General features: G+C 47.8%; 1 protein-coding gene and 1 long non-coding RNA gene across 2 annotated transcripts in view; one reads left to right on the top strand and one right to left on the bottom strand.

Moving 5' to 3' along the window:
* The window catches only part of SYT17 (synaptotagmin 17), a 71,704-nt gene extending 62,916 nt beyond the window's left edge, over positions 1–8,788 (bottom strand). Inside the window, exons 1-3 of the mRNA XM_032460964.1 lie at positions 8,374–8,788; positions 4,624–4,641; positions 3,821–3,969 (exon numbers count right to left, since the gene is read on the bottom strand). Of these exons, the coding sequence (XP_032316855.1) occupies positions 3,821–3,969; positions 4,624–4,641; positions 8,374–8,388 (182 nt within the window). The 5' untranslated portion in view covers positions 8,389–8,788. The remainder of the gene's footprint in view (positions 1–3,820; positions 3,970–4,623; positions 4,642–8,373) is intronic.
* A 1,140-nt stretch (positions 8,789–9,928) lies between these two features.
* Positions 9,929–26,923, top strand: part of LOC116657608 — a 29,430-nt gene continuing 12,435 nt past the window's right edge. The window contains exons 1-2 of the long non-coding RNA XR_004312789.1: positions 9,929–10,041; positions 17,728–17,802. This is a non-coding gene — a long non-coding RNA (uncharacterized LOC116657608). The remainder of the gene's footprint in view (positions 10,042–17,727; positions 17,803–26,923) is intronic.

Raw genomic sequence — 26,923 nt, 5'->3', positions numbered from 1 at the left:
GTGAATGAATGAATAAATGAATACGCCTTTCTTGTGGTTCTTATCTTGTGTCACAGTGATCTGAGTGCGTCTTGTCACCCCTCCTGTAACAGCGTACAGTTCTTAGTGGTGGGATCTGTACTTATTATGATCAAAGGTACCAGGTACCAGTAGGTGCTGAGCACCTACTGAGTGTCAGGCGCTGTGCTCAATGCTCGTATAAACTCTCATTTCATCCTTGAGGCCATCCAGGAGTTAGGTGTTATTAACCACCCCACCTCCTTTACAGACAGGGAAATGGAAGCCCCAGTTGGGTGGAGGGAGGGACGGCGAATTCACTGGCACCACTGTTAAATGGGAGGACCCCAGTGGAGTCCAGCACTACCAGACTCCAGATCACATGCCCAGACTCCAGATCACGTGACCGAGCTGGGCAGCCCCTGGGAGGCCTGTAAGAGCCTTGCACATAGTAGGTCCTCAACACATGCTGTTAGACAAAAAAATAACCACTCTTCAATAAGGGTCTTTCTGGCACTGCCCAAAAGGAGCCAGCGGATTGTATGGTTTTCCTGACCCTCACAGTCCAGCCCAGCCAAGGAAAGCTGGGGGACCCAAAGGACAGAAGCATAGGTGATAATTAATGGCTTGTCCCCCAAAATCACACAGACAGAGGGCCAGCTCATCTGCCACGTGCCACCCCACAGAGAGGCACGTTCTGTGGTTGCTGGCTCAAATGTCACAGTAGGTCTGGTACGGCAAAGCCGGTACGCTTGACATTTCTACTCCCTGCCTGTTTGACAACATGCAACTGCCCACTTGGTAAATAAATCTGGGGAAAGCACAAGCTGTAAATTCTCTTTTTGAAGGATTTAACCTGCCTCCCCTTTACAGATTCCTCTTAACACTGCATCATGCTGACTGCCAGAAATGCACTGAGTGCTGCCCAGGATTCAAGGAAGACCTGGGAAGCATGAAGTTCATGTACAGTAGTTCAGACCGTACACTGCACAACTCTAGGTGGTCCCACTCATAATGACCACCAGGTGAAGGGTGCCTCCTGAAGCTGTGCGGTGTGTTTGCTCTGCTGGGAAGGTCCCAGCCTACTTCTCTGCTTGTGGCAAAACCAAAACAAGTGTCTTTCCGGTGGTTCCCAACCCAGAAAGAATCCCTTGCTTGCACAAAGGGTCAGCAGCCTAGACAAAGCACAACCGTCCTTCAAGTCAGAAGCCAGGCATCTGTAACACTCAACACCTGGAACAAACAGATACCAGGCTGCGATTTTCAGTGTCTACCATGGGTCTCTCCTGGTTTGGAAGAAAATTCAAATTCCTTAATCTGCCATCGGAGAGCCTCCACGACCTAAGCTCGCAGGCTCATTTTCTATGAAGCCCTCAACTCTTCCTAGATATAGTGTCCATTTGTGGTGTGTCTGCTACCCAGGTCAGCAAACTACAGGGCCAAATCCATTGCCTGATTTTGTGGAAGTGTTACTGGAACACAGCCACACCCATTCATCACTGAGTGGTCTATGGCTGTCTTCCCACAACAATGACAGAAGTGAGCAATTGCAACAGAGACTAAACTTGTGAGGCTAAAATATTTCCTATCTGGGCCTTTACAGGAGAAGTTTGCCAACCTCTGTTCGACTAGCTTATGTTTCAAGTGGAATAATCCTTCCCCTGGTTCCAGGATAGTCAAGCAACGCAGGCAAGACCTAGCACCTTTTCCCCCAAGCAAAAGTGATTGGATCAAGTGACTGGCACATGACCCAAGCCAGGGCAATGAGAGCCTTTCCTGATAGTTTTGCTGCTGTTAAAAATGAGACAAAGAAAAAAGCAAGCTTAAGAATGAGGCTAATACGGAAGAATCAGAAAGAAAAAGAGAGAGAGGGCACATGCATGCACGCCAATGACATCATTTGAGCCCCTGGATCCAGCTATGCCTGAAGCCATTCTCCCAGGATTTTTCCATAACAAAACTCTATGCAGGACTGCCATACGTGTGCAGGGTTTCAATGCACAACTGAAATTATGTACCCGCTTCATCTCCTCTACTAGATATTAAATCCTCTGAGCATGGTAACAGGACTCTATCTAGCCTTGTGCACCCCACAGTGCCTGGCACCCAGGGTGTGCTCAAGAAATAACTACCAAAGAAACTGAGATTAATCTTTCAACTAGATGATTGGTACTTTCAGGACTCAGTGTCTGCCTGGAGGTTGGTCAGCTGGTCAACAACTACTTTTTGGAATGAACAAAACAGATAATAGCCCTGCCATCACAGAGCTGGAATTATTCTGAGCATGGTTTTAAAGACACCAGATGGGCTGAGCCAGCCTCCGTCACTGGAAAATGGGAATGATCCCTTGATTAACGAGTTGGTTTCACCAAACATTTCAACTCTACGCCCACCTGCAGGGTTCAGGCTACGACCTATGGATAACGGAAAGTTCCTTAAACTGACTTTCCATCAGTTTAATGGATCTCTATCAATACCTAATAATGACAGAGATGAATACTTACTACTGTGCTAAGCAATCCTATCAAGGAAGTTCTATTACCCTTCCCACTTTATGGATGGGGAAACCCAGACCAAAATAGGGTAAAAAGAATCACTCCTGTTTATGATTGCCAACAAGGCATCCGCATTCTTAGGTGCTTTTCCATACACTAATTCACACAATCACCACAACAACCCCATGAGATCAATTCTTTTTATCAGCCCCATTTTGCAGAGGAAAATCACGGCACAAAAAGATCAAGCAACTTCCCGAGGTCACAGAACTAGAAAAAAGGAGGAGAAATAGACTTGAACTCACAGAGCCTGACACAGAGCCATTTTGCTATGGAAATATTTGACATGTGCTTTTAAGAAAAGAGGATGGAGGCATGACCACCCCCCCCCCAACTTGGAGAGAAAGATGAGGCACCAGAGGCTTTTGGGATCTTGGCCCAGGAGTTTAGCTGAGACAGCACTGAAACCCCACTGAGGATCCGGCTGTGGGCCATCACACTGTCTTTCCACCTCTCTGGGCCTCCTCCTCTGTATCATGAGAAGCTGCAGTTGACGGTTCACAGCCCTTGGCCCTCCACATTCGACCCAGACTCTCTGGCCACGTCCCTCTCCCAGCCACAGAGAGGTGGACCAGACACATGGCTGAGAAGCTTCAAAACCACGTTCCCAAAATATCCGAGCGACTGGCAGATGGAGATGCTGTATGCAGGCGCGGGAGGAGAACGAATTGGAAATAAAACGAAAGATGCCAGAGAGAACATAAACAGCGTTGGAGGACATGACGGAGCCTGGAGGGGCTTTTCTGCCTCCCTGTTTCTGAAGTTCTTGTTTGAACCAGCAAAGAGGCACTTGTTTGTTCATTCCATCCACCCATCCATGCCACAAACACTTAACTGAGCATCTACCACGTGCCAGGCACCGGGCCAGGTGCTAGGACAATTTCTGACACTGACTTGGCGGGAAACCTTTAGGATTTGGACATCCCTTGAAGAATATAGATGCTCACAGATCTCCTTCTTCGCGTGGAACCACACTCAACATGATTAAAAGTGCTCATGTGCTTAGCATTATACACAGTTCATATCTCAGAAGGCCCAGTGTGAAACCCACTGAACTGAAGCCCCGCTGCCAGCTGGTCTCCCCAGCCTGCCGAGCAAAGAGAGGCCCAGAGCACCCCAGCAGCAGCTGAGCGGTCAGTGGAAACTCAGCCCTTTCCTCTTTCGTACCCCAAATCCTCCTTCCCGGGGCCCAGACGCCCTCTCAGAAACCACGAGAAATGAAAGGTCTTGAGACTGCTTTCCAGGAAGTTCGGAGCAGTCCTACTTACAGCCAGGGAGGAGTCTGGGCAGGGAAAGGTCCCAGAATTTCGACTTCATCCTCGCTCGACTGGCAACAGCTGGACTCATAGCACTTCTGACAGCAGTGCCGGCAAGTCCATCTGCAGAGCAGCAGATCGGAGATTCTAGAAAGAAAACCCTGAGGCCATTGGGGGAGGCGGGCAGCGGAGAGGGGCAGAGGGGAGGTGGGAGGGGTGGAGGGGAGGAAGAGGAAAAACACCCAAAATTACAGGCAGCCGATCGCTGGTGAGAAAGAACGACATTCAGGAGGTCTGTCTCTGCTGCTGATCACTTAGAACAAAATGTTTTCCGTTTCTATTTACCAACTGCAGGCACAAAGATGGCAAACACCAACTCGCCGGAGCCACTAACGGCGAGCAAAACATTTGCAGGTATTTTCTTTTGTAGTTTATGTGAACGTCTTTCTTGACAGGTGGGTTGTTTATTCAACACCACGAGGGCCATGCAATATGTTCTCGAAACACAATGAATATTACTCTGTCTTCTTGAAAGCAAAGCAAAAATATATTTTTAAAATAATCTCATGACATGAAAGTAAATGGACATAATCAAATGGAAAAAGGAGGAGGCGGAGAAGGAAACCTATCTCATCGACCAGTGCCCTTTCCCCGGGATCTCCCTTCCAGAGAAAGGCATCGGAACTGCGCCGTTAGCAACATCCGGGTGCTGTTTAACAGTCCATCCCCCCGCACCCCCACATAAGGCTCCAAAATGAAGAGCAAGCATTTCTTGATTAGAAGCCAGACCAAACAAAACCATAGAATTAACTCACCTCATTTAAAGGTTCCAACTGCCCTTTTAGAGATCCATGATGAAGCCATGGGGTGTTGGGGGCGAGGGGGTGACACAGAGAGAGAATGAGAGAGAGAGAGAGAGAGAGAGAGAGAGAGAGAGAGAGAGAGAGAGACCAGTTTAGCAATATTCCAGCAACTTGAAAAAGAAAAAGAAGGAAAACAAAAAGCAAAAAAAAAAAAAAAAAAAAAAAAAAAAAGCCCTGCTTCTTTCCACTTACCATCCTGGGAAGGGCGCTGACTTCCTAACAAGGTGTTGCTACCTTCAGGGCTGCTGGTAGCCTCCTGGCTAACCAACACCGAATAAATGGGAAACTTTAGCATTTCGATTTGATTTGCACCGTATGCTGTTATGAATCAGAGCGGGCGGATAGATAGTCATGCTATCCAACGCAGCCACACTTCGGGAGAGGAGCAAACCCTCCTATACAGAAATAGCCATGAAGCCAACCCAAGAGGACACGGTTAGCTAACACGCAGGCAGGCGAAGTGTGGATGTGACTTGGCTCCCCCGCCCTCCCAGAGTCCCTACCTTCCAATTCTGCTCCAATGGTGTTGGTGGGGAGCCTCATATGACCACCCACAAATAGAGGGAGCGAAAAGAAAGCCATAATCTGGTCCTGGGGGCCGGGTGCTCCTTCCTTTAATCAGCTCCGCCCCCACGCCATCTTCTCACAGGTTCCCAAGGCATAGGCTCCCTTCTCCTCTTCCAGGGAGGAGTCTAAATGGCTTTACAAAAGGGTCACCTTTTGGAACCAGGTAGGTTAAGGGGAGTCTCCCATCAAACGCAGAACTTTGACCCAAGAGGGATAAAGTTAATTGTTCAATTCTCTTGCAAGGAGGAGAAAATCTTAACTTGCTACTATTGTACGTAACATCTTTCTAACAGCTGCAAATCCCACCCACCCTCGCTTCCCTTCCTTTTTAAACAGAGAGCAGACCCCAGCTCAGAGCTTTGGAGACAGCGTATCCGGCTAGAATCCAAGAATGTGGCATTCTTCTCATCGTGTTTATTTTTCCATTTGCCTCTGGTTTATATCAAGTGATCCTGGATTTCTATTATGGTAGTGACATAAAGTTTCTTTTTCATATTATTTTTTGAAGTTTAAAAAAACGCAAATCCGTGTATTAAAAAAAGTAAGTAAATAACAGCACAGGTGGAACGTAGCTCATGAAAAACTCAAAATCTTTGAAGTGATTTATTGCAGTTTGGGAAACAAAGTCTTGGGCACTAATCACATACTCTTCTGAAAACAAAACTCAAATCACTCACAGAGCAAGACCTAGAGGTGCTGGGGGGCAGGGAGTTGGGGGCCCACGCAAACTGAGTGGAGAAGTGCTAGTTCTGGCCTCACCACTGGCCAATCACATCACTCGGGCGAGTCAGGGGGCCACTCTGAGCCTCAGTCACGTCTTTTCTTTAGTGGAAGGGCTAAGCTAGGGCACTGACTATGAAAATACTTGTGTGCTACCCAGCTGCAAAGTATCTGTACCCTTTCTGCGGCTTATGAGTACCAGGCAGGGTGTCCAGTCCAACTGGAGGCTGCTAGGCATCAGAGACTATCCTGGTCAATACAGCGGTGAACAAAGCAGCAAAAAGCTGTGCCCTCGTGGGGCTTATGTGAGAAAGTGCTTTAAAATGCTTGCGGTAAAGTGCAAGGATAAAGTGATGCTTTTTCACAACAATCCACGCTCATAGGGGCACGTTTCCTGAGTACGTAGAGACCAGAAGAGAACCATTTCTAAAACTATGACGAGCAGAGACAAGGCCACCTCACGGCCCCTGCTGAGGAACGACTGTGCAGCTTTCCCAAGGCCCAGGTGCAAGACGAACATCAGGAAGAAACCAAGGAAGATGAAGAAAGAGGAAAGGGAAGATGCTCTGAGGCTCCCAAGCATGCTGAGTCTCTTTCCACATTGGGTTCATGTGTTTGATCTAATGGAGAACTGATTCAAGCCACAAAAAAAAATAAAAAAGAGGAAGGAAAATCCAGATGTTCCAGATCAGGGGGTGTAAGCTATGGCTCACAGACCAAATCCGGCCCGCAGACTGTTTTCCTGTGGCCCTCCAGCCAAGAATGGTTTGTACATCTTTAAATGGCTGGAGAAAAAATTCTAAAGGCGATGAATACTGTTTGACTCATGCAAAGTGTATGAAATTCAATTTCACTGTCCACAAATAAAGTTTTATTTAAACATAGCCACATCCATTCATTTATTATTGTCTATGGCTGTTTAGTGCCATAGTCCAGAGGTGATCAGTTGTGATACAGGCCATGCAGCCCTTGAAGGAAAAAAAAACTTACTATCTGGCCCTTTGCAGAAAAGTTTAACACTTTATTCTAGAAGAAAAGTCAACATCACCGGGCCATCCTCATACTAGAGGCTTAACAAATTCCCGCCAATTCCCACCATCACCCCTATTAGGCCTCACCGTCACCCCCTAAGCATGTGTGTGGCTGTGGACAAGTTACTTCATTTCTCTGTGCTGAAGGTAGCCATGAGAACTGTAGAAGCCTGTTCTAATGTTCATATCTCACTGGGTTGTGTGTTCCGAGGGGCAGGGATGGTGCTGCCTTCCCAGCTCTGTCACCAGAGCCCACACATATCAGGTGGTCACCCAAGTGTTTGTTGAGTGACTGTTGAACAGCCCCCTCAACAACAGCCACATAGTAGGTGAACAGCAAATGTGACCTTCACCAGGCTTGAAAAGATGACCTCAGGACTCCGTGAAAAGGAAGTCAATGGAGAGAACCTAAGCCAGGAGAGGGATGGGGAGGCTACACCAGGTGGCAGAGCGGAGTTCCTGGCCGGTGGAAAAGTCTGATGACAAGATGAGGGAATGTGTGAGCCAAAGAGGAAGGAGGGGACCGGCAGCCCCCCAGCTGCAGCCAAGGGGAGAAGTGAGCCCAGATGCACCCTGAATGTGGGAGCCTGTAGATTCCTCTGCCAGGCTCAGAGGGGCCAGCCTCAGAAGCAAGCAGCTCAACGGGTCTGACTGCGTGACCTTGGCGCTGACCTGCCGCCACTTCCTCCCTTGTACTGGGGAGAAAGGTCTTTTAGTCAAGCAGCCACCCTCTTCCCAAATAACGGGTTTGGAAATTATTTCAGCCTAATAATTCTTGAGGAGGTGTCCCCAGGATGGGGGTCCACAACTCCCAGACCCCAATGCAACGGCCTAAAGTTATCGGCTGCCCCCCTACCAAACACCACCAACACGCCTCTGATATGTCCCCCGTCCCCCAGCCCTCAGCACCCAGTGCCCGGGAGGGACGACGTCCTTGTCCCTCCTGGCCGGAACAGCTGCCTCAGGCTCGCTCTGCCGGCCAATTAGCCCGAGCCGTCACCACGGCAACGGCAGCTGGCGGGCCGGGCTGCCGGCGCGCCCCGGGCCGCCCTCCCCGCGGCTCCTCCCCTGGGGTGGGGTGCAAGAGAGAAGGGGGGAAGGGGGAAGGAAAGTCCGCCCCATCCCCCATTCCCTCCCCAGGAGGCCAGGGCGCGCGTGCAGAGTCCACTTCGGGCCCTTCTTCCCGGGGTGTGGGGGTCCTCAGCCTCCTCTTCAGGGGCGCACCCCTGCCGCTGCACAGGTTGCCTGCGCTCGGGTACCCTTTTTCTCGAGGCAAGTTTGTGGCAGCCTAGCCATGTGCCCTCCCTTCCACGCGCTCACAGGCGGAGGGGGCGCGGCACCCCCCCACCCACACCGCGGACCTGGCCCCCAGACTCAGCCCTACCTGGATGTACGCCATTTTCGCCCGCGCGCACTCACTCCGGCCCGGGCATGGCGCCGCCACGGCCACTTTGCCCTCGCCAACCGGAGAAGGGGGAGAAAGCAAAGGGGGAAAGGAAGAAAAAGGCAGCCGGGTGGCCCCAGACGTGACTGGCGTGGCTGATGAGCGGCGCCCGCCCCTCCGCCGGCCGCCCCGTCCTCGCCTTCTCCTGCGTTCCGGCTCCCCGAGTCGGGTCCGCCTCCCAGGGTGGGAGAGGTTGGGCGCCCAGGGCCCCAGCTCGGCCTCCCTCGCCGTCCCGCGCTCCCCCTGAGGCGCTCCCCAGGCTGGATTCAGGCCGGGGCGCCAAGGGAGGGAGCCCGGGGCAGCCGCGGGGACTGCAGCGACCCCGGCGCGGGCGGGGCCGGAGACGCCGGGGCCGGTGCGCGCTAGAGGCGGGGGAGGGGACCGGGATGGGGAAGGGGGTGGGAGGGGGCGGTGCGCGGGTCAGCCCATCCGGCCAGCACCGGGGCTGGCATCTACCGACAGCAGGGACCCCGGGGCGGCCGTGAAGCCGAAACGGCACGGTCCAGCCCGCCATCGAGTCTAGAGCTGTGAGGGTCCTCCTCATCCTGCCCTCTCCCAGACCAGGTTGGCAAAACTTTATTCCCGCCCCACCCGACGCGCCTAGAACTGTCGAGGTGAGGAACGCGGGATCAGAAAAATGGGAGACTCAGGTTAAGGTGGGGCCTAGGGGGCCCCCGAAGGAGGTGCAGCGGCCGGGGCGGCAGGGGCTCCCGGACAGATCTGAGCGTCCCTTTACCCTAAATCTGCCCGACTTGCGCCCCGGGCGCAACAGGTCTGGCGCGGGGCGGCCCAGCAGCGCCGCCCAGCGTCGCGCCCAGCGTCCTGCGCGTCTCTGCCCGCTCCAAGCTCCGCGCCAGCGAGCGTGCGCCCCCGGGGCGTGTCCACCCGCCAGCCCGCCTGCCCGCGTGGCTGGGGCGCCCTGGGCCTGGAGGCCTCCGCCGCACCGGTCCTCCCACCCCAAGGCCACAGAGCTGGGGCTGACTCTCCACTGAGGGATTTGAGGTGGAACATTGCCCTCCACCGGTTCTCTTTTTAAAATGCCCAGCCATCTCCAGTTGTCAGTCACCAGTTTATCAACCTTTTAACATCCCAGCGCCTCTGTCTTTTCATCAGTAAAAATGGTATAAAATCTCTGCCCTGCCTGTCCTCCAGGGCTGTTTTGTGGGAGTAAATGAGGAAATGAAGGTACAAGTAATAAACAAAAGATGTAATATACATATGTGTGTAAATATTTTGTATAAATGTCTAGCACGCATACACATTTCTGAGTGTGATGTAATATTCCATTTGTAGTACGTGGCATGTAATGTAAGTCGAGCACTTAAAATTTTGCAAGATTTGTGCTCAAGCATTATTTCATTTTGTCTACCTCCACCTTGCTCACTGTTTCCTGTACCTTTAGCACAGTGACTGACCAGTGTAGGCACTCAATAAATGTTTTTGTTGTTACTATTGACTCCTCTTAACTTTATGCTGCAACTATTCCCAATTTACAGATGAGGGAACTGAGGTGCACAGAGGTAAAGCCACTCAACCAAGGCGTGACAGCTGGCAGCTGGTGGCACTGGCACTTGAACCCACGTGGTCTGAACTCCATACCACTTCATGGTATGTATCCACAATGTTCCTTCAGCACTGATGGGGAGGGGTGCTTGGTGGGGAGTGGGCTTCTCAGAGGAGGGGTGCCGACTGGGAGGGGTGCTCCTTAGGAGGACTTATGGAAGTGGAGGACTCTGCCAGGTGTTCCCAGGAGAAATAGCTAAGCTTTTTGAGACTGTGTGCCAGTCTTTAAACCTTTTCAAACCTTTTGCAACAAATTCAGTCTTAATTCTCTGATAAGCAGGAGGTGGGCACTATTACTGTCGCACTCTTTAGATGAGAAAAAAGGAGGCACAAGGCAGTGATGTTGCCCAGGGGCCATATACGGTGACGAGGAGCTGGAATCCAAACCTAGACCCCCTAAGCCGAAATCCTTCCCTAGCCACTGCCCCAAACTGCTACACAGTGCCAGATCCCGGGGGAAGAGGGATGAAATCCTTAGGGTTAGTTTGGTACCTTAATCCCTGAAGACTGAAAACTGTCTCAGAATACCAAGCACCCCTCCGCCAATGAAGGAGGTGATTTTAAATTTTAAATGGGGGTAATAGAACCTACCTCTGGGGTTATCAAATAATTTCAGGTATGTAAAGCACCCGGCATGCAATAGGTACTTAATGAATGCTTGTTGAATGAATAAATGCATGATATTAATACCTAATATGGGTGCCTCCAACTCTGGAGCCCCTTTTATGACTGAGGGCTGAGCATGTCATTTGCATTCTTGGATCGTCATCTTCACCAGAGCCCTACAAAGTGGGGAGGCGCATCGTCCCATTTTACAGGTGAGGAAACTGAAGCTCTGGAAGGGGAGGTGAGTCGCCTGAGGGAAACAGGTGAGAAGTGACAGGGACAGGAGAAGAATGCAGATCTGTTTAGCTCTAGAGGTGCACCATCCTGCCTCCAATGAAGGAATAAACAGGAAGTCGGTCCTAAGTCATTCAGCAGGGGACTGCCAGATGTCACTTTCAGGGTCCCCAGCTCTGCTAGCCTCTCCTTCACGGGGACCTGCCATCCAGCTTTGAAGTGTCACCTGGACTCAGACCAAGGCTGTGCCTGTTCGAACAAGGCAGCTGGCACCTTCCAGCTCTCAGTGGGGAAGGCCCCAGTCCAGGGCACTGATGCATGTGTGAATTGCATGTGACCTGTGGTGGGATAAAAGGAGGCCCGGGGGTTGTTGGGGTGCAGAGGAGGGGCCCCAATCTAGTGTGGTGAGGGTCAGAGAAAGCTTCCGGAGCAGCTTCTGTGACCTTAAGCTGAGTCACAGAGAACCAAAGATGGAGAGAAGATTGTCCTAGAGCCCACTGGTGCTTATTTGGGATGGGGGAGTCCATGAACTTAGAAAGGAATAAAGTTACATCTTCACTGTCACTTACCTGGGGCTTTGTCACCCATAGAAATCATGTATATTCATATCACATTACAGCTGTTGCAAATAACTTAAAATGTCATTTACACTCTTTACTGCTTGAAAATTACAACAGTTATTAGGCTCCCACTACTAGATTTTTCTATTTGATGCTTTAACAAAAAAGCACATACATTACTATACTTAAGGTTAAATTGGCTTTCATATTTTGTTAAGTGTATATCAATATATTATAATTTCATTATAATCCTATGTATCTTCCTCTGGTATTTAAAAGACATTATTCTGAGATAAGGGCTTCAGGTTTCCACAGACTGGCAGGGGGTCTGTGTCACAGAAAGGATTAAGAACCTAGAGGTGAGAGTGGGAACTCCAAGTAGGTCTCTAGCTGAAGAGCAGGGAGGGTGGTGCCAGGTGAGGTTCAACAGGTGGGAAGGGCCAGATGTCCGGCAGCCTTGTGAGTTACCCCGTGGAAGAGCAGGAAGGGTCAGGGTGAGAGATTTCAGTGGGTGTGTATGTGTGTCTGTCTGTCTCTGTCTGTGGATGTGGAGTAGACGAGCCTGGAGGCAGGGAAGACACTGCAGCAATCCAGGTAAGAAGCGATGTGAGTCTAAACTAAGGTCATGGCAGTGAATCCGTGGCCAAAACCGAATAAGCAGTGTTGAAGTTGGCAAAGGCAGGGGAGGCCGGAGGAGGGCAGGTTTGCTGGTGGAGGAGGTGAGGCTTCGTGTTTGGATATGTTGAATCTCAGATATGTATTGTCTAGGGCTCCTGAAAGAACCCTGTTCAATCCAGCTTGAGCAAAAAAGAGCTTATGGCTTCATTAACTTGGAACTCCAAAGGCGTGGATGTAGGGATGCAATGAATTCATAAGGACTTACCTGCTTTCCATGTTTCACCTCTTCACACTCTCTCTCTTCACAATGGATTTTCCCCCCTGGAGTAGGTTTGCTTCACGTGGCAGAAAAATGGCCACTAGTGCCTTAAGCTTATGTTTGAACGGTTTATGCTCCAAGAGGAAGAGAGACTTTGTGTGAAATCTTAGGGAAAAACTTTAACCGGTCCTGCTTGGGTCAAGTGCCTACGTCTAGAGCAGGCCCTGTGTCCAGAGGATCCAGCGCTCTGCTTGAGTCAGCCTGGACCAGGTGATCAGACGTGTGTGGGTATCAGGAGTTCCGAGAGTGGGCGGAGTGGTTCCCTAAGAGATTTCAGGAGACAAAAACGCCCACGATGATACGGCAGTGGAACATCCAGGCAGAGATGCCCAGTAGGCAGGTTAGATGGTTCCAGGTTCAGCCCCTCTTAACACAAAAAGACACTCAGAGTAGAAGATCAGGAGACGAGGCTTCCGTCACCTCCTGGTGGCACTCCTGGGCTCATCTCAGTCTACAGTGTGCAAAAGAAACATGGCCTCTCACCTACTCCCCTGAGAGACCCAGCCCTGGATGGCAGATACAGGCATGTCATAATGGTTTTCTCTTCGGGATCCTTAAGAAGGTGGGTACAGGTGGAATGCAAACCACAGACCTCAGGATACCCATTATAACTAAAAAGCCCCAGAACAGCAAAAGCAGTGGCTGGCATCCATGTGGGCAACACACATTCTGGTTAGGTGACTTTCTAATTTTGCCACACAGGCTGACGGCCCTTGTCTCCTAAGTCAGTTTCAATTATACAGCTTCTAGAACATTCCATTCAGCTCCTGTTTTAGCTGTGCCCATAATCCTGGGCAGTGTTTCTGAACACTGGGGAAGTTAGAAGTCTCCAGGCTAGTTAAATAGCTGGTATGGAAATAGAACGGGTGGCCCCAGGGCTGACGTTACAAAATAGCTCTTTGAATAACCCTGCGTAGGAGTCAGATCCCCTTCATCTCCATCCTCACCAGGGGCAGTGTGGTTTGATGGCTTCCAGTCCAGCCTCACCTACATAAGAGCTGTGTGGCCTCAGGCAAAGCCATTTCATCCCCGGGAGCCTCAGTTTTCCTCCCCTGCAGAATGGGTATAATGCTTCCCTCCCAGGGAAGGTGTGAGATGTGGCAAATGAGAAAAATGCGTGTGAGATACTAGTGCATGGTTCAAGACTAGTGGCTTCTTTTCCCCATAGCATACATTTAATCTGTGGCCACAGAGCCTCTTCTCGTATTTTACAGTTGGGAGGGAAGAGTGTGTCAGAGGGGAGGAAGGGATAACATGGGGGTTAAAATCCTGACCTCTGGAGTCAGCCAGGCCTGGGTCTGAGTCATGCCGCCTGCCACTTAGCGGCTATGTGACTTCAGACCTGTCTCTCCTTGCACCACAGCTCCGTCCTCCATGAATGGGATGCTAATAGCCACTGTTTCATGGCGGGGAGGATTCAATGTGCCAATCTCCATTCATCCCTTAGCGCAGTGTCTGCTGCCGAGGAGGTCCTCAAGAAATGCTAGCTATGACTGCTTTTTATTTTCAAAATATATACACACCACAGAGACAAGACGCTATTATTAGTAGTAGCTGTACCAGATGCTTTGTTTACCCTGAACCATTTTCTTTTTCTGTTCATGGTGCCAAGAAAGAGAAGGGAGAGCACCGTATCGCACACTAGGACAGTCATTCTCCAACCTGACTGCGTAGAAGAGTGGGGTGGGGGCTGTCTTGTTAATGTCCCCATTCTCGGACTCCTCACCAGAGAGTCTGGTGCAGTAGGTTTAGGAGTGGAGTCTGGGGAGTCTGCATTTCCTAGCAAGCTTCCTAGGAGATGCTGGTGCAGGTGGTCTGAAGTTTGACCTTGACCTGGGCACGCTGGAGCATCATCTTTCTGATGATCAGCACCAGCCAGGCTGCCCCATGAGTGCTGTTTCGCTGGCGAGAAAGGGTCAAGTGGGAGACTCATGGAGGTGGGGTCAACCTGCTGGTGCCCTTAATCCCTGAAGATGTTTGACTTACTGGTGATGCTTGACCTCCAGTTGATCCCTGCATCCCACCAGACATCTCCTTATCTTGCACGCTGTCTGCTGGCATCATTTCTAAGGATCTTGCTTAGATGAAGGAGTCTGAAGGTCTAGCCTTAGAAACCCCCCGAAGCCCCCACCCCACCTTACCTCCAGCCCCCACACTGGCTCAAGAATTTCTGCCACACATGCTCCTGACCGAGGCTGGTAGCTCTAGTCAGCCAAACCCTCTCCACCCCATGATTCAGAAGAGGGTAGCTAATTATTTAGCCTCCAAGAAGGAGAATCTGAGAGCAATTTAATAATGGGCTGTAAACATATGAGGAGTTATTAGCAGGGAGCTGGTGGCCACCTGTTCCCTCTCTCAGCCGTGGCTAGGAGAAACAGAGATGGGATTTAACTGCAGAAATTAAATAAGACACCAGGGTGGGCGTGAGCATATAGCACTGATGTGGTTTCAAGGGGCAGCAATATGAAGTCAGCCTTCCTAGGATTTATGACAAGGAAAGAGCTTTGGATCTGATGTGTCATCTCCCCCCAGAGGTCAGAGAAAGGCTGAAGCCACGAGCCACTTCAAGACAGGGGTTTGTCTTACCCAGCCCTGGCTCTGGGCACACCATAGGCTAGCGGTTCCACCATCAAGGGCCTTGAACCAGCACCGTCAGCGTCAGCTGGGATCTTGCTTGAAATGCAGAATCTCAGGCCCCACCCCACACTTACTGAATCAGAAACTCTGGGGGTTGGGGGGTCCACAAGCTGGGTTTCAACAAACTTACAACATGGATCACCTCAGAAACATTTTACTAAGTGAAAGAAGCCAGACAGAAAGGACCATGTGTTTTATGACTCCATTTATACGAGACGTCCGGAAAGGGCAAACCTAGAGAGACAGATGAGGGATGAGAGATGAGTGGTTGCCTGGGGAGGGCGGTGAGAATAGGGGATGAATGCAGATAGATAAGTGCAAGAGATCTGAGGTGAGGGCGGTAATGGACATGTCCTAAAACCACATTGTGGTGATAGTTGCATGATTCTGTAAATTACTAGAAATCATTGAATCTGCATTCAGAATAAGTGAATTTTATGGCATGGAAATTGTACATCAACAGCGCTATTTTTAAAAAGAAAAAAAAATGGAAAGTCCTTCTGTGTCTAAAGGGCCTCCTCGCAACTTCCCTTTGAGAATTATGCTTCCTCACTTTTTAGATGTCTGTTTCCATGAAAATCAATGAAAAGCACCCATTGGTGTCCTAAATAATATAAATGAAGATAACAGACAGGCTTTGTTTCTGCCTCAAGACAATAAAAAGGTCATAACATTCCGACCTTTTGAAGTGGTTTTCTGGTCATATGTGCAGATCCTTTGTCATCTGACCCTGTCACTGAGTGAACTGCACCAGCTCCAGGGCTCTGTGCCCATCAGAGTAACTGAAGAATCCACGTTCGTACGTACAGGGAACAGGAACAGTACAAGCAAAATCTCACATTGTGATGACAGGAGATTGGGAAGAGTGAAGTACTCTGATTAATCTGTCTCTTGATGACCTGCAATTTCCATTTCAATGCAATCAGAGGACAGAGGTAGATTCAACTTTGGCAGCCCCCCGGAGCATGCTCAGATGCAAGGGGGGATGTGGCACTGTTTGGCCCACCCTGGGTCATGTACCCCTGCGTGCTCTGGGGACAGCACACCATGATCGGCACCCCACTGGAAACACGTGGAAAAGAGAAGGGAAGTTCCCACAAAGGAAATGAAGATGATGAGAAGGCAGAAACACCAGATAGCCTTTATATTCCTCCCATAAGCTGAGAAGTCCTAACAGAGGGCAAGATGTCCTATGGGCAAAGACAGCCAGTGTGGACTTCAAAGAGCACAGGTCTAACAGCTGCTCCTCGGAAAGTGCCTTCTTGGTTATATTCAGATCCGCCTTGATCAGGGGCAGCAAGATTTTCCCTTCTTAAAGCTAGCCCCATGCACATCCAAGTCCTCTCGCTCCATTCAAGGGGACTTGAGCATTCTAGGATAGCCTGTGGTCCACAGGTGATGGTCACTGGATTATCTCCCCCATCCCAGGCAGCGGAAAAACCTCGTTTAAAATAAAATAAAATAGAGGGGCCAGCAGGGGGCGCTCTCATGCCCTGCTACTCCATGTCAAATGCATGCCCCACAGGAAGAAGGTACCTTGCACACCCAAACAGGAAGTGCATTTACTTGACTGTCCCCAAGGAAGAATTTCTCCTTACTCAGCAACAGCCCAGCCAATGAGAAACTGCTCAGCTAATGAGAAGCCGTCACCACCCTGAACTCCTACTTTCCTCCAGTGAACTGTCCTTTAGAACAGCCCCTCCCAGCTCCCCCCTTATCCCTTCCTTTGTTCTCTGGATGTGCCTGCGGTTCACCACAGATTGCGTGTCCCCAATCACAGTCCTTTGCACTTACCAAATAAACTCATTTTGCTGGTAAAATAACTTGCTCTTTTAATAATTTAAGGTCAACAGTAGGCAGTTCAGTGTCCGCTTGAGTTCCTTCCACCCCTCAGCCTTTTACTCATGCAGGACCATCTACATACACAATTTTCAGGGCTCAGGGGAAAATGAATATTAGTGTTTTTACACAGTGTTGGCTTTAAGAAGGGAAAAAGCTTGCTGTCCCTGACCAAGGTGGATCTGAATATAACCAGGAAGGCACTTCCTGGCGAGCAGCTGTTAGACCTGTGCTCTTGAAGTCCACACTGGCTGTCCGCAGTTAACGGTGGCTCCTCTTTGTGGCTGGTCTGACTTCACTGTCTGGGGGACCACATTTGCCTTCCTGACCACCATAACCACAGACCTCCCTGATGAGATCAGATGCCCCATCACAGTCTCAGAAAGGATGGCATCTGACACACAAGCTAGTATCCCTTGTATGCGGGTGTATGATCAGGCCACCCCAGGTGGCCGTTCTCTTGCTCTCGGTACATTCCCTGCGACCAGTCCTGCTTCACCTGCACCCTACTCACATGACTGACCTTCCCTCTTAATCAGAGAGCCGAATCAGGAAATGCCTGGCCCCAGATTGTGATTATTCTAATCTTTAGATCAGAACTATCTCCACTATGATAGTTTATCAAAGGGGTGGGCCCCTGTGCTGCTCTCCTTGGTAACGGATGAGCCAACCTGACATCAATCTCCTTTATAACTGGTAACCCCCAGTCCCCCTGGTAGAGAAGCCTGCTGCTATGTCTGCCAGACATGGTGAGGTGTCGCTCTGGGACCTTGCTCCAGATGCGTAAGATCCCCCATCCATTAAACCAGTCCGAATTGTCAGCTTACTAAATACAGATGGCTGGGCCCCATCTCCAGAGTTTCTGATTCAGAAGATTTGAGGTTTCGTCCTAATAATTTAGATTTTTATTTTTTACAGGTTCCTAGGTGACTCTGCTGCTGGTGGTCTGGGGGCCACACCTTGGGAACTGAGCAGGAAGAAAACAATTATGAGGTAATGATGAGAGATGATTCCTACCAGACATAATGAGGAAGTGGACTTGACTGGGAGGAGGAGGGGACGGAGAGAGGAAGTGAGGTAAGAGATTAGATTTGAGAGTCCTCAGTCCTTACTTCCTGGAGGAAGTAGCAAAGTGAGTAGTAGAGGTCGCCAGAAAGGTTTTGGGGGATCTGGGAGAATTGGAGGTGGTATCCAACTTTCCATGACACAGCCTAGAGGCACTGTGGTTCTCTTAGAGAAACCTGCTTGGCATGGCGCCGCAGTCCAGGTGGCTGGAGAAAGGTAGATTACATCGCCTTTAACCTAGAACATCCAAGATATTGACATTTCAACACGTGGCACTGGGCACACTGCCAGTGTTCACTGGCCACATCCAGCTAGTGTTTGGGGCAAAGCAGACCCCCTACACGTGTCCCTTCCAGAGAACAATGACAGCAGGAGTGAGTCAGAAACAGAAGGAGCAGAAAGAGCTGAGCCTCTGCCAACCCCAAGTCGCACTGAATCTTGACCCAAGAACAATTATGCCCAGCATCTGCCACTTGTAAGGCATCTGTTCCTGCTGTCTCCCTGCCCTATACTTCTTCCCCTTCCGCCTGACAGCTCAAAGGTCTCCATCTCTGTGAAGCCTTCCTTGAATGCCCATAGCACTAACTTCAGAATTCTAAAGTCGTTCTTCACAGCCTATCCCAGGGAAAGCTACCATTTATGTATCACTTACTCTTGTGCTTAACCTGAATTATACCATTTGATGCTGACACAACACCCTGAGTAAGAATTATTACCCTCATTATGTTACTGGAGAGTAGGTTCTTGTCTCATCACAGAAAGAATTCAGAGACAGATGAGACATGGAGGTCTAGAAAGCAAAGTGAAGATTTATTAAGCAATAGGACACTCTCAAGGGGAGAGTAGGCAGACTCAGGTGAGTAGCTGCCCTGAGTGTCCTTGGCAAGGACATATGGGGTATAAATGGGGTATAAAAATTATATGGGCAGAATATTCATTGGGGAGGGAGGGGCTTAGGGTCATATTTCCTGATTTTCATCCCAGCTCCACGTTCCTGAGGGGAGGAGGGATTTTTGTCCTTATGTAGCCTTGATCAGAGGTGTCATGGCCTTGGTGTGTGATGGGGACTTCTAATCTGCAAGGCTAATTTTATTGTAATGAGAGCATAATGAGCAAAAGGTTACATTCACATGCCAGAGATTCCTGCCCTTTCCCACCTTTCTTCGTCTGCTTCTGGGATCCTTGTCACCCCCAAATGTATGGTTTCCTGTCAGTTCCTGCTTTTCTTTGCCCAAGGACCCCTGTTGTTTACAAGATGTATGGTTTCTTTTCTTTTCTTTTTTTGGCTGTAAGCATCACCATTTTTAATCTTTTTTTTACTTGTGTAATTTTTTATGTTGAAGTATAGTCAGTTTATAACGTGTCAATTTCTGGTGTACAGCATAATAGTTCAATCATGCATATACACGCATATATTCATTTTCATATTCTTTTTCATTATATTAATCTTTTTTTTAGTAAAACAATTTGAGGCTGTATAAAAACTTTATATTCATTTTCGTATTCTTTTTCATTATATTAATCTTTTCTTTTTTAGTAAAACAATTTGAGGCTGTATAAAAACTTTATATTCATTTTCGTATTCTTTTTCATTATATTAATCTTTTCTTTTTTAGTAAAACAATTTGAGGCTGTATAAAAACTTTAGTAAAAAATTAGTTTTGAGAGCCCACAGACTTTTACCATGGACTATTGCTGGCTCTCTTCCCCAGCCACCAGAGCTTTCCCAGCCATTCAGGCCCAAGGCCTGGGACTGGAGCACCACAGAAGAGGGGCGGGCTGGGTCAGGGTGAGGCTGTGGTCTGCTGGGACAAAGTGACCAAGATCAAGTGAGGAAGGAGCATCACATTATACAGATGGGGTCTGTGTCTGCATCATCCCTAGGCCACCAGGTCCCCAAAGGGCGAAAACTGCACCTTTTGCACCTCTCTGTTTCCTGAGCACTGACCACAGAGCTTGGCACAGTAAACTGCCAGGAACGGTATTGACTGAGTTCTTGTCCCACTCATAGAAGTTTCTGTCAAGTAGCCTACTTCCTTTTTTTCCCTCCTTTAAATCCTGCCTAGGGGGAAGGAACCAGAATACATTGCATAAGGCCAATTTACCACATCTGCCTGTGTTTTCAACAATGGCCTGTTCCACTTTCAAAGGCATGACGTTGCCCTGGGGTCCCTGGTTGCAGAGCTAAACCCCCAGAGCTGCTGGAAGCCAGATCCAGGACTCAGTTTCTTTCTCAGGAAAGTAGTCTTTCTGATTGGAACTTACTCGTCTACTTTAGGAAGTGTGAATCTGCAGACGCTACTCAGCAGAGGTGGCCCCACCCAGAATTTTTATTCAAGGAGAAGCGTTGGGACTCTGGTAGGAAGGACTTGAAGATGAGAATGTTTAATAGCACATCAGATTAAGAAAATAAAATGTTGGCTGCCTATAGTAAAGAGTGGTGGGCTGATGGAAAATGAGGGATGAGAAGGTAGCCCCTGCCCCGCCCCCAACACACACAATGCTGTCCGCTTGGAACCACCGATGGTATTTGGGTCTCAGGAAGCCAGAAATCGTCGGAAAGATAGGAATTTGGGGTCAGTGTCGATCCTAATCAATGTAGTAGAATTGTAGGATCTTAGAATATCAGAGCTGGCTGTGACATGGCACAAAATGAAATAGTTCTTAGAAGTTTAGTAGGAGTTAGCTTGGGTTGAAATTTTACGCATCTTGTAGATGCTGTTTAGACCAGGGATCCAGGAATGCCCGAATCTTGCTCCTTACGCCTCCCCTCCCCTCCCCCTCCCCTCCCCCTCCTCACTAAAGTTCCTTAGGGAGCCACTTGCAAGGAATAGTAGATTGGAATCGAGACACTTCTTTATTAATAGTTGAAGCCAGACCTAATAATCACCAGTGTAAATTTCCCATTAGAAAGTTAGACTAGAGCACTTATTTTAAGCTCTAGAATAAAACGAGTTTCTTAATCCCCACCCCCCAACTCATGAATATAAATCTTGGAGCCCGCCGAGCCTCAGGGGTGGGGGCCGGCAGAGCAGAGCTGCAGCCACAGCCTCCCAGCAACCCCTCCCACTAGTGACGTGTGGTCCAGGGAGTGTCCTGGACTCTCAGGGAGCCGACTGGCACCCTCCCCTCAGAGAGCTCAAAGAGTGATGGGCAGTGGGCCTGGCATGAACCCTGAAGAGTCTTCTCGGGCACATCAATCAATCAGTAACCTCTCAGGCACCATCCCACCCCCTTCCCTTTGCATGAGAAAACCGAGATCCCCAGAGGGAGAGCAACTGGCCCAGGGTCACACCAGGGGACCACTGGCACAGCTGGAGTGAGAGCGGGCGTTTCTGGATTCTGACTCAGAGCTTGGCTCATGCATTCTCTTCCTGCCTGGACTCAGCCTCCAAGACCTATCATCTCCTTAAGGGAAAAGAAGGGGCTCAGGTGTAATCCAATCTACTGCAAATGAAAGCAGCACTCCCATTGGCCAAAACAGGATCATACGGATACTCCTACTTGCAAAGGAGTCTGGGAGAGCAGGGAATAGCATTTCTGATTGATTGGCTTAGTGACCAACCATGATCCACAGTCTAAGGTGAGCCCACTCCTACCTGGAAAAAATTCAGAGTAGGCAAGAAAGTAGGGTGGAATGGGTAATTTGTAGGTAACACTGTCCAACCTACTGATAATATTATGTTAATAATATTATAATATTATATTATTGTAATATTATGTTATAATAGTATATTCTATTCTAAATGAATTAGCCTGATATTAGAGAGGTAAATTGATTTGCCTAATGTCGCAGCTAGTTAATGGTCAAATTAGATTTCTCCTTTGATTCCCGAGTGTGAGCTCTTAGCTGCAATGAACTACTGACTTTTAGAAAGAAAACAAAAACATGACACTCTTGAAAATTTGAGCATCTGTCATCTTTAAATCATCTCAGTTCAAGGTACTTGAAATTTATACACATTTTTCACTCAAAGCAACAGGAGATCATTTTTCTTTCACAATGGAAGCATGTGGGGCAATCAAACCGCACACCTCCAGGAGGCGCCACTCATATGGGGTCTGTGTGAACAGCACCATCTAAGTTGTGCAGTGCACAGCCTGCCCAGCCACAGATATCAAACGTTGCTAAATTTAATCTGTCTGGGCTCCAATTTCCTCATCTGCAAATTAAGCTGGTTGTTCTAGAATGATTCTGAGGTCCCTCATGGGACCTTATGATACTGTGACAAACCATGCGCATTCACTCAGGAGAATAACAAACAGGCAAGTACAGAAGGTATCTTTTGCTTTCCCGGGAAGCCTTGCTGGCGCTTTGCCAAAGTGCAGCACAGAGATGGTTCTGAAATTCCCCATATTGCCCATAAAACAGCCCTTTTGGTTGTAAAACTCCCTTGTCAACAAACCCAGAACCCTCCGGAGCTTAATTTATCAGAGACAAAGTACAGTCACATAAAAATGTTGCCTCTTCCTTGTCAGACTGGCAGAGAACAGGGCGCTGATGCTTGAAGGGCACTCTTACCGGGCACGGTGCCCGCTGTGAACCGGCACGGCCTCTCCCCTCATCTCTGTCTAGTTCCCGGAGGGACAGGCCCTCTCCTTCCATTTCCTCAGCCTGGAGTTCAGCTCCACAGGCAACCTCCTGTCATTTGTGTGTCTGATGGGTATTATTTCTTCTAAGAATCTAATTAGGATCTTTTAAAGGGTTCAGCCTGGGAGTGAAGGAATTAAATATGACTCAGAGTGTGTGCTTTCCAAAGCCAGGCAAAAAAATGAGATGATCATTCATTTCATTTATTCATGTATTTATTCAGTCCACAAGCCCTGACAATGCACCATTTTTATGCCAACCTCTGCTGGGAGTTCAGGCAAGTGGATAGAAATGGATGATTTCTTTCCACCTTGGAATTGTTTAGCCATATATCAGCAGTGTGCTCTGCTTAAAGGAAAGTGATTAAGCACATGGCACACAATGCCACGTGTCCACCAAGTCCCCTTTTACTTCCTCCTTTTTTGAAGGTCAGAGATTACTTTCCACGGCCCCTCTGCAGCTCAGTGAAGCCATGTAACTAGTTCTAATCAAGGAGCTGTATCAGAAGTCACCAGTGTCTTTAACAAGCAGGGTGCAGCCTTCAGTTCTCTCTTACCCTGGTTTGGGGACCAAGAGTGCAGAGGTGGAGGTATCTGAACATCTGTCTGCCAGAGTCTCTGAGTGACTGAATGGAGCAGAGCCCCACCCCTGCCCCTCCCCCCTAATTCAGACTTGTTGCAGGAATGAGAAATAAACATTTGTTTTCTTAAGCCCCTGAGATTTCAGGGATTCACTTATTGCCCCAGCATAACTTAGCCTCGCCTGACTAATTTAAAATCGAAACTCTTAAACCAGTTAAACTGGAGGTGGTGGACTTGGGAGAGCACTTGTATACCTCATTTATTTGGTAAATATTTACAAAGCACAAACTATATGCCAGATGCTATGTTGGCAGTTTCAAAAATGAATAAAGGATTGTCTCTGTCCTCATGAGGCTCATAATTTGATCATAATCATAATATCACAGTATCTGGCACATAGTAACTGCTCAGTAAATACTATTACTACTATAATTGAAGCTCAGATGCAAGGAGATAGTCACACATGCAACGCATTCCCACTGGCACAGCCAGATTGTAACAAAATGAAAAAGCATTGAGAAGGAATCTGTGCTTCAGATTATGTTCCTTTAGCTGAGCTGTCCTACAAACATTTTGCTAGCCTGTGAAAACTTAAAATAATCATTTAAAAAAATCTCAGGAAATTGCCCTTTCATAAAAAAAGGCAGATAAACACACTCAACCTCACTTCTGAAAATATGGAACTTCAAAAGAAAATCAGAGTTATTAAATGCAATGCATTATGCCAGAGTGGATCCTGGAACAGAAAAAAGACATCCAGTGGAAAACTTGGTAAAATCCAAATAAAATCTAGAGGTTAGTGAATATCACTGTGCCAATGTGAATGTCTTAGTTTTGACAAATGCACCACGGTTTTGTAAAATGTTAACGTTGGGGAACTAGGTAAGGATATGTTGGAACTCTCTCTACTATCTTTGCAACTTTCCCTTAAATATAAACTGGTCCAAAAGATTCTTAAAAATCAGTGATGTTTGCCAAGTTTCTACTCTACAAGTGGTATACACGAGCTGAGTCTGTGTGTAGAGTTGCCAGAAAAAAATACAGGAAGCTCAGTTAAATGTTAATTTCTGAAAATCAATGATTTTTTTAGTATAAATATGCCCCCAATATTGCATGGGACATATCTATACTAAAAAGAGTATTCACTGTTCATCTGAAGTTCAAACTTACCTAGAGTTCTGAGTTTTTATTTGCTGAACCTGGCAAGCATATCCAGATGTGACATTGATAAAGAAGTAGAAATAAACTTTATTAGTTAAAGTGATACTACATAGACTATAGATTTTAATGTGTTATTATTAATATGAAAAGCATTATTGCTCATTTCACTTGTTTGGTATTAATTATAATAGTGAGGCATTCTATCTGAATGAGTGATTAAAGGAGTTAATGAAAGAAAGATAGGAAGGGAGGGAGAAAGAGGACAGAGACATGAATGGGTGAATAAATAAATAAAGAGTGAGTGAGTGAATAAGTGGTACGTGTCCCCAAATTCCAAGAGAGAAAAATACATACGTATTAAAAATATGATAAGGCTCTCTAAAATGCCTGCAATCCACTTTATAATTTGAGACAGATTGGGATGAATTGGGAGTCCCAGTTCTGTCTGTTTCCAAGGGGAGCAGTGTTGCAATTTTTTTACTCAAGAAGGAAATAAAAAGCCAGGAACACCGTGAAAACTACTGTGAAAATGGTACTCCGAGGAACCGTGTACTCTTCTCCCCACGAAAGGATAGAGTGCTTTGCTCATGATTTTTATCTCCAAAATTTAATACAAGAATTTCCAAACATACCAAGAAGTAAAGAGCTTTACACTGATCACATAAACTCTACCCTTAATATTTTACTCTACGTGCTTTATCACAAATCTATCCATCCCGCTTTCCATCTGTTAATCCATCTTGAGTTTTGATGCATTTCAAGGGAAGTTGCAGTTATCAGTTCACTTCCTCCTAAATACTTTTCAGCAAGATTATCATTCCCTCGAATTCAATATTTGTTTATAAAGTTCCAAATGGTAGTTTGCACCAATCTTAAGTACGTCATTCAATGGCTTTTGACGAAGGCACTCAGCTGTGCAACCCAAACCCCTGTCGAGATACAGAACATCACTCTCACCCCAGAAAGTGCCTTCATGTTCTTGATTTTTCTCATTCATGCTGGTCTTCCACCTTTGTAAAAAATATCTAAATGGGTAAAATTAAAGGTAAATGCATATAATCGAAAATAGCAACTCAAAGTCCTGCAAGCCATGGATGGCAAGCCAGGAGGGTGGGGAGGTGTGGGTCACTGTGGGTCTAGGAGTTCGGGGGGTTGTTAGTTTTCTGCTGGAAGCGTGTCACACCATCTACCCTTTATCTTATACTCAGGAGGGTACAGTTGAAACAAGTAATAGAGAAAGAGACTACTTCCTCTTTCCCCACGTTTGCAGATTTTGCTACTTTGTTATAAACAGGTAATAAGTACTCAGGAGGGTACAGTTGAAACAAGTAATAGAGAAAGAGACTACTTCCTCTTTCCCCACGTTTGCAGATTTTGCTACCTTGTTATAAACAGGTAATAAAATACCTGCCACATCATGACCCCACAAAGAGACCATTCCCCCTCGTGTCCAAGGTGTCAGGAATGTCAGGTGCTTTCTCCCAAAACACAGTCATTCAGCCAGCGTTGTTCCAGCATCACCTCCAGGCCAAGCCAAAGGATACGGAGGTTGCAGGAGTGAATATGATGTGGTTCCTGACGTCTAGCATCCCTCAGTCCAGTGTGAGAAACAGACCCTTGTGTCCCCAGGCATAGCTGGGTCCCTGGCTCAGTGCCTGGCGCTACGTCATAGCTCAGGTACATTGATGGGTTGAATGGCTGCATACCTCATTCATTTAAGACACACTTATGGAACATGTCCTGTGACCCAGTCACTGCAACAGTAAACAAAACAGACCAAAAAAAAAAAAAACAAAAAACAAAAAAAAAACCCTGCCTTCACAGTGTTTATATACCAGGATGGGGGCAATAAACACATAAATGAGCAACTACAGATTTCCAGATAGTGATAAGTGCTACAGAGAAAAACAAAGCAGAAAAGGGAACTGGTGGTTATGAGGCACGAGGAGGCGGCGTTGCAATTTTAAAGAGTGTGGTCAGAAAGCCTCCCTGGGTGACAGTTAAGCAAAGGCCTGCAGGTGGCGAGATGTATATCATGATGTGAAGGAGGAAAAGTGAGAGCACTGATCTGCTAGGGCGGCCGTACCAAATACTGCAGACGGGGTGGCAGAGGGGCTTGAACAACCAATGTTTTTTCTCAAAGTTCTGGAGGTCCAAGATCAAGGTGTCAGCAGGGCTGGTTTCTCCTGAGGCCTCTCTCCTGGGCTTGCAGACGGCCACCTCCTCCCTGTGTCCTCACATGGTTACCTCTCCATTTACGCGTTGTCTGAGTCCTAATCTTCTCTCCCTGTAAGGACACCGGTCATCCTGGATTAGGGCCCACCCATCTGACCTCATTTTACCTTCATTAGCTCTTTAATGCTCCTATCTCCAAATTCAGTCACGTTCTGATGTACCAAGGGTTAGAACTTAAACATGTGCTTTAAAAAATTTTTTTTAAATTTATTTTGGGGGAGAAGGCAATTAGGTTTATTTATTTATTTTTTAGAGGAGGTGCTGGGGATTGAACCCAGGACCTTGTGCGTGCTAAGCATGCGCTCTACCACTTGAGCTGTACCTTTTCCCCTAACGTGCATTTTGAGGGGAACACAATTCAGTCCATAACAGTGAGTGAGTGAATGAATGAATGAATAAACAAATGAACCAGCCTGCTGCTTTGCTTCTGGGTGGGAGAGTGAAGGTAGCCAGAGAAACACAAGCCTGGAGGAACAGGCGA

Source organism: Camelus ferus, chromosome 18, assembly GCF_009834535.1.
Source record: "Camelus ferus isolate YT-003-E chromosome 18, BCGSAC_Cfer_1.0, whole genome shotgun sequence".
In the NCBI taxonomy this organism is placed as follows: Eukaryota; Metazoa; Chordata; class Mammalia; order Artiodactyla; family Camelidae; genus Camelus; species Camelus ferus.
The sequence above is the reverse complement of the archived record's forward strand: the minus strand, read 5'-3'. Positions and strand labels throughout refer to the sequence as shown.